Source organism: Delphinapterus leucas, chromosome 13 (assembly GCF_059928025.1).
Source record: "Delphinapterus leucas isolate spDelLeu-1000000601 "Yukka" chromosome 13, BTC_Dleu_Yukka2, whole genome shotgun sequence".
Taxonomy (NCBI): Eukaryota; Metazoa; Chordata; class Mammalia; order Artiodactyla; family Monodontidae; genus Delphinapterus; species Delphinapterus leucas.
The window spans coordinates 34,474,747-34,495,061 of record NC_143141.1 but is presented as its reverse complement, the minus strand read 5'-3'; the positions used below and the strand labels follow the sequence as shown (position 1 = coordinate 34,495,061).

At 49.5% G+C, this 20,315-nt stretch overlaps 1 protein-coding gene across 1 annotated transcript in view; it reads right to left on the bottom strand.

Annotated features, from left to right (window-relative positions):
• Positions 1-3,599: 3,599 nt before the first annotated feature.
• Positions 3,600-20,315, bottom strand: part of ADD2 (adducin 2) — a 38,014-nt gene continuing 21,298 nt past the window's right edge. The window contains exons 9-14 of the mRNA XM_022561215.3: positions 16,902-17,159; positions 15,864-15,983; positions 14,949-15,038; positions 12,864-13,011; positions 11,172-11,297; positions 3,600-5,267 (exon numbers count right to left, since the gene is read on the bottom strand). Of these exons, the coding sequence (XP_022416923.2) occupies positions 4,960-5,267; positions 11,172-11,297; positions 12,864-13,011; positions 14,949-15,038; positions 15,864-15,983; positions 16,902-17,159 (1,050 nt within the window). The 3' untranslated portion in view covers positions 3,600-4,959. The remainder of the gene's footprint in view (positions 5,268-11,171; positions 11,298-12,863; positions 13,012-14,948; positions 15,039-15,863; positions 15,984-16,901; positions 17,160-20,315) is intronic.

The window sequence follows — 20,315 nt, the reverse complement described above, 5'->3', positions numbered from 1 at the left end:
AGGCCTGGGTGAGAGGTGGCTTCTCACCGTGGGAGGCTAACAGGGTTGGGTGTGCACTGGCGACAGAGCTCTACATGGGCACTCTTAGTTCTGGCAAAAAGGAATGCACGTCCAAGTGGACAGGTTGCTTAGATGGGGCGTCTGGAGCTCAACACTCTACTGTGTACTGTGTGTGCTTTTTCATATTGTGGTACCAGTGGAACTGCCCACAGATAAACATCCAATGAGCATATTTCATTAGTCATTTCAGGTCTCTGACTTTTTAAAGTATCCCTCTCAGAATAGATGTGGAAAAGTGAGGATATAATGGCCCATCACGTCTTGAATCGTGGGGAGCCCTGTCCTTTCTGCGGGGGTGGAGAGCATAGATTTGCATAGATTTGTCCCCTCCTTCATTTCTTCTCAGACTCTTTGAATGTTATTGTCTTAGAGAGTTCGCTTGGGCTCATATGGTAGAGAAGATTTTAAAAGACCCGCTTCCTCTGTGCTCGGAGAGGCAAATGCAATGTGGCAGCTACCTCGAGTACCGCTGCCGACCTGCACCAGTACCCAGGGGCAGGGCTGTAGTTTTTCTCATTTGTTCAACAGTCAAAAACTGTGTATTCCTGCCTGGAGCTAGAGCATAAAATTCACACCGGTACAAAAGACGGCACAGAGGCCGAGGGTAGGCTGTGTGTCTATCTGCCCCTCTGACTACCTCCATGGAGAAATCCACACTTCCTTTTCATTTTTTAGGCTTTCAGAAATGAATCGTAAAAAAAAAAAAAAAAAAGAAATGAATCGTGATGTTGGGTGAATGGTTCTTTCAAATCCACGGCAACCAGAGAAGTGACCACATAGCTCTTCTTCCCGTGTTGACAAGGGTAGTAGCCCTCTGTGATGTCAGTGCCAAATGACATCTGCATGACTGTCTTGCCACATTCAGGAGTGCGTGACACTACTGGACGGGGAGCAGAATGTAAGGCTCAGAGTACACAATCAGTGGTATAAGGGTGATGCTTTCCAGTGGGGTTCTTACTGGACCAGACTTCTCATCCAAATCCACTCAAGTTCTTTCAAAAGAATTTATCTGTCTGCAGAGGAAGAGCCCCATTTTCCTTACAGGAGGGTTGAGGGAGGTTCTTTTTGTCTGTATAACCTGGCTGAAGTCGGACAGTGACTTGGGTCGCCTGCAGGCCAGGAGGCTCTTGTGGAGCCCAGATCTGGGCTGGTCTCTTGGCAGTGCTTTTTGCAAAGTTTGAGGAAAGGTCACGTGGTATGGATGGTCCTCACACATGACTGCTGGGCACCGGCCACCAGTACAGGGGGAGTCACTGGCGCCAAGCTTGCATGTCTGTAACACCTCTGCCTCCTTACTCCCACCCCTGCCCATCTTCCCAAGGAGACAGGCTCAGAAACCTCTCCACTCCCCAGCTCAGCATCTATAACGTAGCATCTCAGTCCACACTTTCTCATCCTTTTCCACAGCATATCCAAGCTTTACTAGAAGCCATCCTATCACCTAACACTGCTGAGCTCCTCACATGCTGAGTATTTTTCTCCAGACAGATACTGGCCAAAGTATTCAGCCAACTTTTTTCAGAGCCAAAGAATAAGTCCCTTCCTCTCACCCTGCGAGCCTGTGGTCTTGTCTGAATGGCACATCTGCTTCAGGAGCACTCAGCACCTGGTCTCGAGCCTGGAGCCATGCCAGCTGCATCCTATACGTTCAAGAGGAGGCGAAATGGGCAGGGTGACTCGACAGCTCTCCCAGCAACTCTACACCAAGACAAAACAGAGCTGGAAGCTGCGCTGAGCATTAGCTCTCTGAATAGTTCCCTCTCCTTGTTGAAAAGCTCTCTTAAGATGCCTCATTCAAAGAATGTCATGGGAATGAATTCTGTGCTCCCAGCTCACTATTTGCTATAAGGGAAAAGGCAGTGTAAGGCAGGCCACCACATCCGTTCCAGTTTCCGAAAGGCCTCCTTGTGGAGACCTCCCATGCCTCCAGCGCTGCCCCCTCCAGTCATTTCTCCGCTCAGTCACCAAAGGAATTTTTCTAAGATGCAACCTGCTCACGATCTACCCTGACCACAAGCCCTCAGCAGCTCCAAACCCCGTTCGTGATAAAGTCCCACTCCCCGACACCTTCTACGAGTTTCTTTATGACCCACCCCTGCCCACCTGTGAAGTGAACCCCATCACCTGACTCACACTTTCTGTCCCAGCCGCACTGAATTACGCCACGGACGCGTCATGGCGTTTCATGCTTCCGTGCCTTTGCACGGGCTCTTCCCTCATCACCAGTGCCCTACTAATCCTCTTGTCCTCCTGGAAAATTCCTCTTTGTTTTGAAACCCTAACTCAACCGTCACTCCTTTCAGGAAGGTTTCTCTGGCCTGGAAGACAGCCAATCAAAGCTTCCTTACACCTCCTCTGCACCCTTGCCCGTTCTGTAACTTGTTTACATGCCTACTAGACTTAGGAACCTCCTTCAGGCGGGGACCATGTCCTGCCCTCAAGCTTGGTCCATGACCTAAGCTCATGCGTGGTTTTTGAATGCATAGGGAAAGGACAGATGGTTGGATATGAGGTGGCCCCATGGCATAAACTCCTGCAAGGCCCTGGCATGTTCACCTAAATGAGGCCTCCCTGTTTTAACGGGAATAAAGAGAATGTGATGAAAGCAAAGAGTCTGTTGACATCATCTCTGAGCGACAACCACTCAAACATAAAAACCTGCATCAGTGGTTGTGTCCCCTCTACCTTTCTCTTAACACTGCCTGCCGCTGACTGTTCTAGTCACAGCGATTGTTTTCTTTTAATGTCAGCATAATGCCTGCTGCTTTGTGGATGCTTAACAAATATTGGGATGAATGAATGAATGTGAAATCTTTTTTTTGAAAGAAGGCATCAAAGGAGTGGCTTTGAAAGGCATTTGCCATATCACAGGCTTTTCTGCTTTGGGTCGTCCATCACAAGACTTGACTCAGTCAGAAGCAGAACAGAGAGATGGGTCTGGGTAGCAGTTAGGAATCTGCTCTAGGGACACGCAGTATTTGTGTTTTCCTTAGTCCTGTGTCAGTTTCCTTCCTTCCCAAGAAATAGCCCAACGGTGATGGTATTTCCTGCCCCAACCAGAAGGCTCTGGCCTCTCCTTTGTCAGAGGTCCACAGTGGCCCTGTCACAGCCCACATTCACCAGGAACTTACTGTGCACTGATCGGGGGGAACACAGGTGGTTTCCTACCTTCGCTTCAAGTGCTAACATTATGCAGTGGAGGCCAGTCACAGAAACGAAACGGTCCAGGACTAAAACAACCACCCTCGGAGATTAAAGTTTTCTGATCATCATAGCTGTTAAGTGCAAAGGCTCTGGACTCAGACGGACCTGGGTTCAAATCCAGCCTCTGAATCTTTCTAGCCAAGTCACTGGAACAAGTCAATTATCCTTTGGGGGGCTCAGTTCTCTTACCCATAAAATGGGAATAATCTGACCCACATCACAGGGAGGGTTAAAGGATATAGTGTATGTGAAGCCTGCACAGTGTGTGTGTGTGTGTGTGTGTATGTGTGTGTGTGTGTGTAGTAAGTGCTCAAAAATGGAAAACTATGATTAAGAACTTTCAAAAATACTTTGACAATATTCAGGACAGAAAGGGAAAATATTCTTTGAAGACACTGTGCTTTAAAGAGAATGGATTGTCTGTTTTTTAGGAGTCAATGTTGCTTATAAATCAAAGCCCCAGGGAAGAGTATGAAACGATAGTGACGGCATCTAAAAAAATAGCTGTGGCTCTTACAGGCCCCAGGATTGATGGGCAGACAGTGACGGGGCCAGGGACACGCAAGCCTTTCTCTGAGAGCTGGTCCGAGAGGATTAATCCTGAAGGGCTCACCTCATTCTCCTCTGCTGGACCTAGAGTGACTGAGTCAGAAACCAGAGGAGCCACGGTCAGGGGGCCAAGGATGCCAGTTCCAGGCTGTGAGCCAGGGCTTCTAGGTTTAAGGGAAGGTCAGGGGATCCCAGATGCCGGACCGGCGGGGGACAGGGTGAGCCGCGCTGCCCTGAGAGTCAGGCAAATGCTTGAAAGGCATCACGTATCCGCGCTGTCCTGATCCTCCTTGTACAACCCAAAGCCAACAGAGGATCGAAATTTCCCCAAATTTCGGCCCTGCTTATGACAGAAGTTTTTCCTAAGCTAAATTTGGTTTTAGTTTTGAAGTGCCTGAGATGCACTGTTCAAATGGGTCAAGTTCCTGGCTTCTTATATTGATCGAACCATCCTCCACGCTGTGGCTGAGCTGGCTGCCCTCACGTCTGCCCACTCTTACAACAATTCCGGCCGTCATTCCAGAGGTTCCATGAAGAAAGCTTGGGGTTAGTGGTTGGGGGAGCACAAGCTAAGCCATCAGCCCTTGGGAACAAGGATTAACTTCTGGTGGAGGGGGCGGGTCCACTTGTGTGGTTCCTGTGAGCAGCAGGGCAGTTACCCTACGGGAAAGAGAAGAGAGATTTCTAAACATAGTGACAGCTCCATCAGCAGGAGGTTGGGTTCACGCAAGGACAAGGACCCTGCTCAGGGGAGCCTCGACCTGTCTGATTTGGGTCTGATTTGTGAGAGCTTGCGGCTGACTTTGGCCCCTTGCCCTGGGCTCAGATCAGGGGCAGCATCCTCACAAGGGCAGCCCACAGCTAGGCAGTGTCGTGTAGTGGAAAGAGCATTGGACTGGGAGCCAGAAGACCTGACTTCCAGTGCAGGCTCCGCCACGAACCAGCTGTATGACCTTGGGAAAGTCACCTGATTTCTGTGGGGCAACTGTAAAATGAGGGGTTGGTGGGGTAATCTCTAAGTTTCCCATCAGAGTGTGATCCAGGGCCTATTCGACCCCTCCCTGGCCCCGTGCTTCCAGGGACAGAGATGGGAGACGGCGAGGGAGGGGAGGGAGGACGCAGATGGGAGCCCCACGGGGCTGCGAATCAGGACTCCACTTTCTCCTTCTTTTTGCTTTTCTTCAGGAAGGACGGGGTGCGGAATTTCTTCTTCTTCTTTGAGGGAGACTTGGAAGGCGAGCCCTCTGGGGACATGGGACCGCTGGTGACTGACTCTGTTTTGTCCTTCGAGGTATCGACATCCGTGTCGGCGCTGGTGGTCATCTGGCTGAGGCCTTTGCTGAGGATGTCCTCTGCCGTCTGCTCATCCTCCCTGCCGTTGACTACCACTCCTTCTGGCTGCGTCTTTTCCGGCTCTGTGGTGGCTTTGCTTGTTTCCGTCTTCTTAGCATCTTCTAGAAAAAGATCCAAAGACGTGACCCATAAGATTTCATTCAGGCGAGAGCTTCAACCTGGGGCTAATAGAACCATTTCTAGGCAATTATATAAAGGAAGTCTAGAGCAAAGAGAGGGGCGGGCTGACACGGTAAGGGGAAAGGGGTAGGCCGGGTTCTCTCCCAAACAGGAGAGAACAGGCCCTTGGCAGGCCAGGGACCCTGGGCTCTTGCTTAAAAATGTAAACAGGTAATGATCTCTAGACATGGCAGCAGCCCAGCAGGGGCCCGGTTGGGAGCTTTCCTAGGAACAGACAGAACAAGGGAACAGACGCAGACTACAGAGAGGCTGTAGGAAGGGGAGGGCACTGCCGTGGACAACTCAGGGGATGCATCTAAGAATTGTTGTAACTGGTTCAGTTTCACTAGTAAAAATACGGAAATGACATGTTTTCATACCCATTTCATTTCCTACACCTCTGAGGAACTTTTCAAAAATGGAGAGTATCTTCCCAGTAGGCAGAGAGGGGCAGGCAGAGGGAGGGTGGGATTCCCTGAGTGGCATGGACCCTACAGACTGCCACCCTATTCAAGGCCAGGAGTGAAAGCCTCCTGCTGCCCTTTCTCCTCCTTCCCACTCTCTTCCCACCCTGCTTCCACTCAAGCTTTGAAATGCCTGTATGGGGAAGGAGGAAGGAAAATTCTGAAACTGTAGACTTTGAAAAGTAGAAAGGAAGGTAAAGTTAATCTAGCTCCTCCCCATTTTACAGATAGGAAAACTGAGTAAAGCAGGAAAAGCGGGCAGATCTCAGTTTCCTGCCATCCCAGCTTAGTGTTCTTTTCACTACGTGAAACTGAGAGGGGTGTGTGTGAGTGTGCATGTGTGTGAGTGTGCATGTGTGTGAGTGTGCATGTGTGTGAGTGTGAGGATATCACACCACAAGAAGGTGGGAGTGTGGGAGCTGGGGAAGGTGGGAGACTGGTGTCCCTTACAGACAGAGTGGGGCAAGATAGATGTCTTGGGAAATGGCTAGCGTTCTTGATGGGGTAAAGACTGGAGAAATGTCTGGTTACCTGGAAGATGGGACAGAGGGGGTTAAATTTGGGGACAGTTAACATGGGCTAGTTTAACTATCTCGGTAAGCAAACGTCTTCTCCAATAACTCCTGAGGACTGTCCCCTCTTAGTACTGAAGACCTTGGCCCTGGCTCCCATTCTTCCTACTGTCTGGCCCGCATCCTGCCATCATCCAGCTACCAAGTCCTCTAATGCGCTTGACTCCTATGGCCCTTACTGCCCTCCCGCCCACCATGCATTCCCACGGTCATCACTGGCCATTCTCTTGAACGCAGAAAATCAGTCCAGACACAGCCTTCCCCCTGAACGCTCCCCTCTCCTCTCTTCATCTGCTTTTGGCCTCATCAACCCTCTGATCCCTGGACCCCTCCCTGCCATTGCAGTCTGTTTCCCTCTGTCTGGACCACCCTTCTCTCTCTTCTCTGTGTCCCCAACCTTCACCCACACAATCAATCAGCTTGAGTGTTACCCTCCCCTTAAAGTCTTTCCTGGTCCCATCCCTGCTTCCAGGTAGAATCTGTCACTCCTTCCTTTCGGCCCCTACTAGATAAATTTCCATCACAGTGACTGTAAAACAATCACTTCTTTTTTATGCCTATCTCTCCCCTCAAAACTGAAATAAATCAGACAAGACTGTGTTTAATTATCTACGTGACTAGCTTATAGGAGGTACTCAAAAAATGGTTGTGGAATCCATGAACGGTTGAATGCGTAAGCAAACAAATGAACGTGTGAATGGTTTTATTCTAACCAAGCCAACACCATACCTCATCTTCTTTCTTGTCTGTCCCAGCCTGAGCCTTCTACGCTGAACTGGACCCAACCTTGTAAACAAACAGCAGCCCAATACTTATTGGGCCCCAGTAAGGAAAGTATCAAGGACCAGCTCTGAGAGTCCAGATCCCTCCTTTGTTAACAGCCCACGACAGTTAAGGTCAGAACTACCTGGGTCTTCAGCTATTTGAAGGGCTCCAGGAGCTACGGCAGATGCGAACTCACCTTCTAGCATCTCCTAAGACGAACCACTGGCTTTCTCTCCTAGATGGGGCAATTTGAGCTCTGGGAGTAGGAGACAGGTGTAGGGTGGGTGGAATGGGGTAGAGGCTGGGAAATCGGGGGATCTATCCAAGGATGGTGGCCAGGAAGCAGAGGGGAATAGGGAGAGTGGATTTGGAACAAGACTGGACTTGGCAGCCTAGGTCCATAGCCACACCATTGTGGCTTGGGAAGAGCCGAAAGGCTTGAAGAGGCTGGAGGAGGAAGGGAGGTGCTTTGGTAGGGAGATGCCGAGCTTGTTTGGGTACCTACCTCTCAGACTGGATTTCTCACTATCCCTCAGCATCCAAACACTTGTCTCTCAGTCCTCCGATGTCCCCTTCCAGAAATGCCCACTCCCTGGACAGCCCACTCTACTCCTATCTGCCAGTCCAAGCATATATCTCCCCAAGGTCTGGTTCCAGCCTCCCTTGACATTTGACAACGATCTTGCCCTTCTCTAAACCTACCACCAATATATGAATTTTACACTTGAGTGTGGTCCCTTCCCACACTGAATCTGGGCTGGCCCTGTGGCTTGGAGAAACCAACAGAATGCAGAAGAAGTGCCACTGAGCCAGCCTCAGGCCGAAGAATTAAGAAGACCCAGCAGCTTCTGCTTCTATAGTTTGGGGAGCCTTGAGGCACCATGTGTAAAGTCCAACTACCTTGATGGAAACACAGATGGAGAGGCCACATGGAGAGGACCTACAGTTATATGGAGAGACAGACAGACAGACAGAGAGACAGAGAAAGAGGCCCAGCCATTCCACTGTCCCAGCTGAGCCCAGCCTTCCAGCTGCCCCTGACAAGGCACCTGACATGTGAGTGCACCATGTTGGAAGTTCTAGCTTAGTCAGGCGACCAGGTGACTGCAGCCCCAGCTGACATCAGTGGAGCGGAAGAACCACCCGCTGAGCCTTGTCAACCCACAAGAGAGCTAATTTCCATAAGCCAGTCCTCATTAGGCATAACAAACCACACCAGAACTTAGTGGCTTAAAGCAGCGAGCAGCGTAGTATCTCTCACAATCCTGAGAACACAGTACCTAGGGAGAACTCATTTATGAAAGCGCATTACAAGGTCCGTTTATATTTATGAGCTCGTCTTATCCTGATAACAATGCTGTAAGTTGGGAAAGGCAAGGATTCATGTTAGTCCCCCATCCTGCAGTGTTTTTATGCAACTTATTTGAGATGGCTAAATTAGTAAGTGACACAGCTGACCTTCTGATGTTGAATGCAGGGCTATTTCTTTGCAGGCATAGCCAATGCTCCTGAGGGGCCCATGGGGGAATTGACTCAGCAGGGGCAGGGACAGTCAGGAGCCAGTCAACAGAGAAGGTGATGACAGAGATGGCCAGATGCGAAGGAACAGGACTGGAAGGACTCCTTCGGAGAGGCTGAGGGGGTAGGAGTCAGGGAGACAGATGAGGAGTGACATTGAGGTGAATTAGCACAAGAGGATTTGAGAGCATGGGGACCAATGGTGTAAAAGTCATTCCGGATCTGATGGGTGAGCTATATGTCAAAGTGCAGATGCTACTCGGGGGGGTCAGCCCTGTTGTTCTGAGGAGCTGGGCAAGCCAATGGGCAGCCTGGCCAAGGCCACCCAGCCCCACTTCACACCGTCACCCCAGACAGATCCAACTGGTGCCTCTTCATGCGGGGAAGGCACCAAGGAGGTCCACGCTCCCCAGCTCTGCCTGTGTTACAGTAAGATTCTTTTCTAACAACTCAACTAGAGTGTGCCTCTCCATGGAGCATAGATTTGGGCCAGAGAGAAGCAGGAATCCTGCTGCAGTGGGAACGACGTCAGGCAGTGGGAAAGCAGTGATCCCACCCCTCACACCCCTCTCCTCCCCCCCCCGTCCCACTGAGTAGCAGAGGTCACTCCAAGGGGCTCCCAAGAGCCGAAATGGAATTGCCACCCCTTGTCCCACTCCTGCCACCAGCCTCCTCTCCAGTGGGCTCGCCTTCCTGCAGTTGGTGCAGGGATGCTGCAGACTGCAGTCAGGCCGGGTGCTCTCTGCATGCAGATAAGGCAGTTGGTCCCCAAGGCCATTCAGGCTCTGCCTAAAAGAGGTCATGGGCTCCTTAGAGGGGCCCATGCACTAGGAAGGGGGGGTGCAGATGTGCTCCCGAGGGCCGCAAGCCCTCCGCCTAAGGGGGCGTCCAGCAGCTGGCCCAAGGCCCATTCACTGTGGGTGGCATGTCCCATGCAAGTACAGGAGTGTGTTAGTGCATGGGTATGACCTATGTGTGTCTATCCTAGAGGGATGCCTAAACCATGCACAGCACATGTGGAATTGGTGATGACTTTTATGGTCAGGAAACCTCCCGAAGGCAGGGTTGTGAGCAGCAAAAGAAAAAACTGAGGAGCAACATATTTCCTTTGTAAACGTCCTCCCTCCCCCATTGCACGTATTGGAGTGAGTTAGTAAACAGCCTCTCTACACTTACTACAGAGACAAGTATTCAGAATCGGAGGAAACTCCTTTGATGAAGGCACCAACGGGAAGAGAAAGGAAGACGTTGTGGAGGCAGGTTGACAACACCACGATGAGACACGATGAACACAGTCATGGGACATCCACTTGGGGCTCCGGCCTCAAGCAGATGGGTTTCCCCTGCCAATGCTGGGCCTGCGCTCAAGGCAGCAGTTCACTTACGGAGGGAGCTCAGGGTTGGGGATTCGAGCTGCATTCACACGTGTGGCCATTCTACCCAGGAGGGGGAAGGTTCTATCAGGACACCCAGCTGCTACTGTCTGCCTGGGGTTCAGCCCTCCCTGGTGAGGGCTCACAGTTGGGGTGGCGTGCCCCAGGGCAGGAGCGTTCATGCCCCGGAGCGATTCTAGGAGCTCACTAAAGACACTTGCATGATCTAGGAGGTTTGGACTCTCATATTATTATCCATCCTATGTATGTTATTAATCATAACCATAATTAGATCTTATATTTACATCAGGCTTTCACTCTTTCCAAGTATGTCTTCACCTACGCCTTCCCTTATATATATAAGAACCTTAAAAGGGGAAAATATTAGTAGCCCCATCTCATAGACAAGGAAACTGAGGCACAGAGATTATCTGATTTTCTAAAATCAACAGTTGAGTTGGGCCTAGAATTCAGTTCTCTAAACTAGTATCTAGTAAAGTGGTTTTCAACCTGGGCTACACATTAGATTCACCTGGAGAGATCTTACAACTCCAGGCTGCACTCCCCCATGCCCACTCCTAGACCACTGAACTCAGAAACCGCTGGGGTGGGACCCTGGCAGGCGTCAGGGATTGTAAAGCTCCCCAGGTGATCCCGATGTGCAGCCAAGGTTGAGAATGACGCCATCAGCCTCACCTGGGGGCTTGCCAGAAATGCACGGTCTCAGGTCCCACCCCAGACCTACTGTGTCTTCATTTTAACATTTTAATCTTCATTTTAACCAGATCCCTAGGCGATCCCTGTGCACATTAAAGTCTGAGCACTGGGCTGGTGCGTCTAGAAAGGCCCATCAGCCAACCTGGTCTGAGTAAGAGATGAGAAGGCTGTGGGTCAATCATTAACTTACTCAGTATTGCTTAGACTCGGCTTAACCCGTAAGGTGCATTGTCACAGCTTGTGAATGGAACAAGCTTAAAGTTGGTAACCCCTGTTTCAGGTTCCCTAGAGACAGCAGAGGGGAGAGTCTCCCGTAGGAGGGCAGCACCTGTTGAAAGTCAGGTGCCCTGCAGTGAATACCTGCCCACCCTCTATGCAGACCCCCTTCTCGGCCTGTGGAGGCGCCTCCTCTCTCCCAGATGCTCAGCTCCACTCACCGTCCACAGACTTGGAGGGAGAGCCCACGGGGCTCTTCGTCTCTGACTTGGCTGGGCTCTGAGCTGGAGAAGCAGGTGCAGACTTTACAGGTGAGCCAGGCTCCTCAGGGGCAGGTTCTTTCTCTCCTGAAAATACAGAAAGCCAGCTCAGGATAGAGGTCAAGGAGAGGAGAGGTGGGCAGACCGAGAGTGCTTTAAAACAACTGCTTTCTTCGGCTTGGTCCTCATTTCTCCTGGCTGGAGTTAGCTGCTTCCTCTAACTTTAAAAAAAAATTTCTGCTACATCCTAGGGGAGGTAAGTGGGAGGAGTCGGGAGGAGTCGGAGTCCGTTTCCTCCATCACAGGACATCTTTGGATGGACTTTGTTACCCCCGATGTGGACGGCAAGACTGCAGGGGAACTCCCGCCCACGATTTGTTTGCATGTAGCTTATTGATTATTTGTCTAATTTACATGTCCGGTCCAAACAATCTCTAGAGACAAAGAGCACCATATTTTTCTATCTACTTTTTAGATTGGCACCGAGAACTCCAAGCAAGCTAACTCCAAGAAAGCCAGCAAGGATTCTTCTAGTGCCTTTGTTCCTAGGAAGATGGCTGACTCTGGGTGGGGATGGGGGCTGTGGAAGGGGGCCCTGCCCTGAGGGAATGAAAGCCTTGCCTGGTGGATAAAACCAAGAGCTGAATTCTGTGTCTCAGACCCCAAGTGCACTTGAAGCAAAGAGAAGGGACAGCTCCATGTGGGGCACAGAGAGGGCTTCCTGGCTGGAGGGGGTTTGCCACAGAGGCCGAAGTGTAGATAATACTGAATCAGGTTAGCCAAGAAGAGAAATTCTGTCAGGAAGGGACAAAGGCATGAACAAGCTATCAAGAGTATGACTACTTAGGAGTCAGCATGGAGAGATGGGCTCGACTGAGATTCTGACATAAAGGACTCAGCTCTGATTGCCCGGCTAAGCGGTTTATACCACATCTGATAGATCATCAGTAATTATGATCACTATTATAATGAACATATTATTACAGCTAACATCTGTCTGGTGTCTACTGACCTAGGCCATATTCATAGGTACTCCTCACGGATTAACTCCTTATTCCCAGGTGAGAGGGTCAGTGGGGTCATGGCGGCAGCACCGTGTAACTGTCAGGCACGAGCCATGAGGGGCATTGTTGTGATTAACAAAATCATGCTGATAAGAATAGTATTTGCTGGGCTTCCCTGGTGGCGCAGTGGTTGAGAGTCCACCTGCCGATGCAGGGGACACGGGTTCGTGCCCCGTTCCGGGAAGATCCCACATGCCGCGGAGCGGCTGGGCCTGTGAGCCATGGCCGCTGAGCCTGCGCGTCCGGAGCCTGTGCTCCGCAACGGGAGAGGCCACAACAGTGAGAGGCCCACGTACCGCAAAAAAAAAAAAAAAAAAAAAAAAAAAGAGGATATTATTTGCTGATGGAGCAGGAAGGTCAAAGTGAGGACATGACAGAGAAGAGACAGAGAGAAGCAAATGAAGATTGAAAAGGAAAGCGAGACAAGGCTGGATTGAGCCCTGGGGGCCCTGACAGGCAGCAAGGAAGGGGGTCCAGGGCTGCTGGCGGGGAGTGAGGGCCATGGTTTGCTCTGCTGCCTCTCTGGGTGCCTCGAGCTCTCCCCTCCGCCTGGGAGGTCCTGAAGCACCAGCTTCCGGGGGTTATTTACCATCAAGTTCTAGCTTCTTCCTCTCCACCTCTTTCTTGTACTCTTCCAGCTCCTGATCCGTGAGTTGGCTAAAGGGGTTGGGCGCTATCTCCTCGGCCTCGTCTTTGGTATCCGCCTGGCCCCGGGACATCAGCTGGCTCTCTGTGGACTGAAAGTTAACCACAGAGTGTGTCGCTCTCTGAACGCCGCAGTCGGGGCCCAGGCCCGAGCTTCCTTTCAGACTCATGGGGCTGCCAGTGGTCTTGCTAGCGACAGCGTGGCATGCAGCTCCATGGCAACAGCTCGGGGCCTTGGGGTAGGGGTTGTTCACTCCGTCCCACAGCTACACCTCACCCCCCAGACCCGACTTCTTTGTAACTGCCTGGATGAACGCAGGGGGTCCTCCCTCTGCCCCAGAAATAAAATCAAAGAATGCTCCCAAGCAGAAGGAAGACACACCTTTATTGCGATCTCTACTGTGGACGCTTGCAAGCCGTCACTGTGCAAATACAGCTGGCGGCCCACAGTCAGTCAGCCAAAACCCAGCATGCAAAGCGTTGGCTCAACCAGTGTCACGCCAGCCGCTCCCCGCCATGCACCCCACCATCCCGCACCAGCAGCACAAGCCACAGCACCCAGCAGTAAGTCATATGCAAAACACACAGTGGCTTTGGCGTTCTCAGTCCAAACTGTTAGTCCTGTTTTGCACACAGTCATAAATAACAAGGGGGCCAAGGTCCTGAACCTTGGATATTCAACCCGCCTGTACTGCAGGTCCCTGAAGGGACATTGGCAAAATCACTGTGTTTCACCCCCTCTGGGGAGCCCTTGGCTCTGGGGAGCTCACCAGCTGGGCCTTGTGTAAGCTTCGGGAATCCTTTGATCCCTCTAGCTCGGGACAGCTCAGACTCCATAGTCCTTTATCCTAACTCAGCAACCTCATCTCAGCCTTTGGGAATTCAATGGTCTGGAGCCAAGGAGTCAAAGAAAGTGAGGGGGGTGGGGATGTGAGCCTGGGCAGCTGGCCCACACCACACACTCCAGGCCATCTGTCTCTGGCTCATCAAGTCTTCTGGTGATGGGCCCATGGGCTCCTTCCAAAAGAAGGCAGCACTGGGCCTATCTTAAGGAATCATGGCGTTCAAAAAAGTCCAAGACCAGGATCCCAAGAAGAGGGACTCCAAGGAGAGCACTCGGTACAAATGGCAGAGTTTTTAACAATGTTGATCCCAGTATTGAACTGCCACCTCCCCCCATTATCGTGGGGTATTTCTATCCTTGACCCTGTAGCACATTTGATGTTCCTCCTCTTGGCTCAGCTGAGGTGGGGTGGAGGTGATGACATAACCTTCACACTTCCCCTGCCAAGGGGCACCCACCTGGTGGGTTGCAGCCTGATCTGCAGTCATGACATCACCTCAGTTTGCTCTACAGAGAGGAATGGTCCCTGTATCCCCTGCCCCTGCCCTTACTGCTAAGGAAGATGCCACTGCTACTTTGCAATGATTTCCAACACAAGCCAGAAGTCTGACGTTCACCCTTTTGCTAAGCACTAAACAAAAACTGTTCTATCTCAAGCAGGGGAACAACTTTATATTTTCTAACTCTACGTGTATTTGTGTGGGCAACTCACTGCCCCTTCCCATCCTGTAGGAGTACCGGTCCTTATATACATGTCTGCCCTCTGAGAGCCTGTGAGCATCTTCCCAGAGCTACGGCCTGATGGTGCTGTTTCCACGCACAGAGGCCAGAGCCGCTTAGGGCAGCCAGGCCTAGAGCCGCTGGGAGAGGCCAGCCGCGCTCCTGAGAGGTCACTCTGTGGGACACTGACAGAGGGCAGAGGGGAGTTCCAGGGGGAGGCATAGAAGCCGCATCACTCCCGTGGGTAGGCTGGGCTACTCCTCCCCTGCCTGGCGCCCACGGGAGGCGATGAGATACTGTCCCCAGTCCTCACAGCATCCATTTTGCAGCAAGAGCACCAGTGCCCAAGATCACAGGGGAAGGTGGGCCTATAAGGACTCAGGGGTCCTGCTGCCCGGCCCCAGGCACTGCAGACCCAGAAGGCAAACACGTTTCCCCTCCAGACAAGGGCAGCGTCTGCTGTACCGGGCTTCGGCTCTTCTCAGCGATGACACTCGCCAGCAGCTGGGACTGAGGCCCCGCCGACTTCACATCCTGTCGGTTTTGTTCTCGAATCTGTGTAGAAAGGGATGGGGAGGGTGAGGTAGCTGTCCAGCATCAGGGTGTGGAGTTGGCAGGGAGCATCCCCAGGGCACACTAGAAAGGCCGCCCAGGGGTGCAGATGTAACGCATCACATCCACTCTGAGACAGTCTGTCTCCACGTCTGCTCCAGAATGAATGAGAAGTTTGTAGAACACCAGATTCTCATTAACCATGAGCAGGTCATTGAGATGAAGAGGGAAATGAGGCATAGCAGATCCTTGAGGGAGATTCTCAATTTTTAATATTCCTATGAAGTCCCTGAGGAATTGGTTTAAACTACAGATTCCTGGGGGGCCACCCCGTGCATATTGAATCTCAGTCCCATGGGAAGAGGGGTGGGAGTGACCCAGGAATCTGCCCTTCAGAGGACCACACGCTGAAACACTGTTCTGGGAACATACCCGACCTATTGAAGGTGGTCTGTTACAAGTTAAGTTTTTAAAGTAACATTAGAAATATAAGTGAGTGAACTGTAAAGCAGAGGTAGAGAAATAAACACAAAGGATTTTGCAATCTTGAAAATGAGCCAAAGGGAAATAGTATAAAATTTGTAAAAATTCGATTTGCGGGTTGGTCTCTTAGACACATCTAATGTCTAAAGCTAGCACCTCTCTATTTGAGGGTTACACAGGACTACAAAAGCACAGCGCTTAGCACTGTGCCTGGAATATGGCCAATAAATGGTAGTTTCTTTTCCATAAGAGGTATCTGGGATGTCGGTAAGTCAGGCGCATCCTGGGGATCCCCCCCACGCCCTTGAGGGAGAAAAGATGGGAGGTAATTAGCTATCCCCTTACCTTGTTGCGCATGTCCAGCACTTCTTGGGGGTCAGTATACAGAGGCACGAATTGGTTTGGGTTTTCGATCCGTATGGGCATGCCACTGCTGGATTTCTCCACCTCGTCAGCCTTCATCCACTGAACACACACAAGGCCCGGTGGGTAAGGCAAAGGCATATGGCTCACCGTCCACCCTAGGGGTCCACCCCATGAGATCTGGGCCGACCAGCCTACGTGCAAGTCAGCAAGCCTAGACAAACACTTTCCCTCGTCTTGGGCCTCTTTGATGTGTGTCTCCCAGAGCAGAGATGGGCAGCAAATGACCCAGCAACCAAAGGAAGGCCCCAGATCAATGGCCATAAAGAACACTTAAGAGGAGGGACAGAGCCGTGGTGCCAGCTTTGACAGACAGGCAGCCACTGGTGTTGTAGTATTAGATGACTCATGGATGTTAATTTGCAGGGCTTTTTTTTTTTTTTAAACGAAGAGCTATTCTATTTGGCTGCCAGCTACTTTGTTAGTGAAAATCAAATTAAGAGCCAGGGTGTGTGATGAGGGAGAGAGAGGAAAAGAGCATACAATTTGTAACAACTCAATCTGTGGGCAGGTCTCACGCATCTAATGTCTAAAGCAAGCACCTCTCTACAGAAGAGGGTTATAAAGGGAGTGGACAATGTAATAGAAGCAAGTACCCCATGCACCTTCTGGTTTTGCATCAGATGGTCAGTTCAAATGTTGGGTACCCCTCCCTTGAATTTCCCAGAAGCCCCTTCCAGATATGGGAGCAAAAAGCTTTCATGCTGCTGGGAGTGACCTGGTCCAGCCACCCTCTGGACCCAAAACTCAGCATAGGGGTGCAAGAAACAGGTGATCTGCTCCGTAGGCAGGAGAAGCTGCTCCCAGATGCCCAATAGGAAGCCTTAGGGGGAGACAGGACTAGTGCAGGCCCAGGGGAGGTTTGCTGTTTCCCTTTTAAAGCTGCTTAGCCCGTACAGGTAGCTGGGCACTCTCCTTCCACCCCAATCTCCCCAGCGGAGCCCCCTCTGCCCTCCTTACCGTGGTCTTCGGCCGGGGGCTACCCATGCTCCTCTGGACCTCGTCGGCCACGTTGACCCGCAGGTAGGTGTTGGGCGTGTTGAGCCAGCGAGTCTTCTCCTTCTGTTGCTTCTGGGCGTGTTGCCTCAGGGCGGGCACCGGGGTGCCGTCCTCCTCAAACACGAAGGCTGTGACCGTGGCTGGAATCTCCACCTCACTTTTGTGTTTGGTTTTCTCTTGAACAAAGGGGTAGCGGTAGGTGTAGCCTGTTCTGTAACCCTAAAAAGGACAAAAATAGAACCACATGTGGTGGGGAAAATGGTCAGGTACATGCCTGCTCGTCCGCTCACACGCTTTACCCCCTTCCATCTAAAGGATTCAGTTTAACCCAAAGTCTCTGTAATACAACCCAGGCCTTGCCGCACCTCTGGTGTATTTCAGAATTGTTCCCTGTCTTGGTCCCCCAACCCCTCCCCTCCTCCACCCCAACAAGCCCTCTGATCAGGGATGAGAAAGTTCCCAGAATCTTGTGGACCAGACAGAGCTCCAGCTTTTGGTCTGGTCCAGTAGCTCTCAACAAAACAGAATCATGCGGAAGCTTTAAAAATGTGTATGCCTGGGCTCAACTCAGAGTTCCCCATTTCACTGGACAGTGGTGCAATCTGGGCTACAGGATTTTTAAAAGTTTCACAGCTGATTCTAACAGTAGCCCTCCCTTCCTCGACTCTGAGGCTTCTTAACTATTTTTCTCTTGGGAGCCCTAACTCTGACTCAAGAACATCCCTGTCTCCTAAGCAAGACCATGTCCCCCAAAGGCGGACTGTTACTCAGAATGAACACTCGGGAATCTTAACAGCTGCTGGAGCAATTCTCGGCTCTACCTGTCATCTTTTTTAAAATTAAAGTGGCATTAAAAAGAAAGTGTATTGGGGCTTCCCTGGTGGCGCAGTGGTTGAGAGTCCGCCTGCCGATGCAGGGGACGCGGGTTCGTGCCCCGGTCCGGGAAGGTCCCACATGCTGCGGAGCGGCTGGGCCCGTGAGCCATGGCCGCTGAGGCTACGCGTCCGGAGCCTGTGCTCCACAACGGGAGAGGCCGCGACAGTGAGAGGCCCGTGTACCGCAAAAAAAAAAAAGAAAGTGGATTACAAAAAAAGTACAGAGCCATGTAGAAAAATTAAGCAATATAAAAAACATAAGGAAAAAGTGGGTTTTATGCAAAATCTCATCCCCAGAGACAACCACTAAAAGTCCTTTCAGTCATCTCTCTAAGCACACATATACAAATGCATGTATGTAAATATACAGACTATATAATTAATGCATCATATAATATATATAAAACAGTATATAAATGGACTGTACCACATAAGCAGCTTTTAAAAAAATTGAGATATTATTGACATGTAACTTTACATTAGTTTCAGTTGTACGACATAGTGATACAATATCTGTATGTATTATATGTGTAACTGAATCACTTTGCTGTACACCTGAAATTAACACGTTGTAAATCAACTATACCTCAATGAAAAAAACATTGTATGTATTGTGAAATGATTACCACGAGTCTAATTAACATCCAGCACCTCTCATAGTTACCATTCTTTTTCTTGTGATGAGAACTTTTAAGATCTACTCTTTCAGCAACTTTCAAATATATAATACAGTATTAATAACTATTGTCACCATGCTGTACATTACATCCCCAGGATTACTTATTTTATACATGGAAGTTTGCACCTTTTGACCCCTGTACCCATTTCTCTCTGCCTCCCACCTGGCAGCTACCAATCTGTTCTCTGTATCTATGAGTATGAATTTTTTGATTTTTGGTTTTTGAGGGTGTTTTTTCAATTCCACATATAAATGAGATCATACGGTATTTGTCTTTCTCTGTCTGACTTATTTCACTTAGCATAATCCCCTCAAGGTCCATCCATATTGTTGCAAATGGTAAGACTTCCATCTTTTTTATGGCTGAATAATATCCTATCATATATAAGTACCACATTTTCTTTATCCATTCTTCCATCAGTGGACACTTAGGTTGCTTCCATACCTTGGCTATTGTAAATAATAATGCTACATAATCAGCTTTATAAGATGCTTTTAGCTCATCAATGTGTCTTGGAGTTTTTTTCATGTTATTGAACCTACAAATACACAGCAACCTTTAAACAACTACATAATATGCCAGTGAATGGACATATCATAATTTATCTAACCAATACCAGTGGACACTGTTATTTTCAAAATATTATAAACAACCCTGAAATGAGTATCTTTACACATTTTTCTTTAGGCAATTAACATAAGTGCCTAGTAATGAAAATGACTGAGTCAAAGGGAGTACAGTATAAGTTTTTATATATTTATCATGTCCGTCTTCCCAAAACACTGAGCCAATTTACACTTCTGCCAATTGTGCTGGAGTTCCCAGTTCTCGTCTCCTTTCCCCCGCACTGAATATTGCCCCACTCTTCTTTTTATAGGATTTTCTGAGCCATTCTGAATTTCAACTGAAATTTAAAGGATTTTTTAAAAATTAAAAAAAAAATCCTTGGCAATCAGATGGGTTAAAAGTAATATCCTCTTCTTTTGTTTTGTTCTTTTTGGATTACTAGTAAGACTGGATATTTTTAATTACACTTAATGGCTTCTTGAATATCTTCCTTTGTAAACTGGGTTCTCAGTTCATTTTTCTATTGTGATGGTCATCTTTTTCATATTGATTTGTAATACCTCCTTTTACAGTAAAGATATGAATCTGTTTTTGTTTTTGTTTTTTTGCGGTACGCGGGCCTCTCACTGTTGTGGTCTCTCCCGTTGCGGAGCACAGGCTCCAGACGCGCAGGCTCAGCGGCCATGGCTCACGGGCCCAGCCGCTCTGCGGCATGTGGCACAAACCCGTGTCCCCTGCATCGGCAGGCGGACTCTCAACCACTGCACCACCAGGGAAGCCCGATATGAATCTTTTGACTGACACAGATGTAGCAAATATTTTCCCCATACTTTGTCTTTTAGCTTTGTTTATATGGTGGGTGGGGTGGTTTATAAAAATACAAATTTTGAATTTTAATGTAATCATATCTGTTAATATTTGGCATCACGATTTCAGACTTTCCTGCCATGCTTGACAAGGTCTTTCCCAACACAAGAGCATTAAAACTATTAATCTATGTTTTTAAATACCTATATCAATTTCCTTTCCATGTTTAAATTTTTGACAAATCAGGGATTTATCTTGTTGAAAGGACAAGGTAGTAATCCACCTTAGTTTTATTTCCCAGATGGCTAACAGTCTATCTTTTTCCCCCAAATTTATAAGATGGCTGTTTATCCTGTGTTAAATTTTCATGCCTTTGGGATCTATTTCTGGATTCTCTAAGCTGTAGCATTGATTGGCCTGTGCATTCTGGACTAGTGTTCCACCCT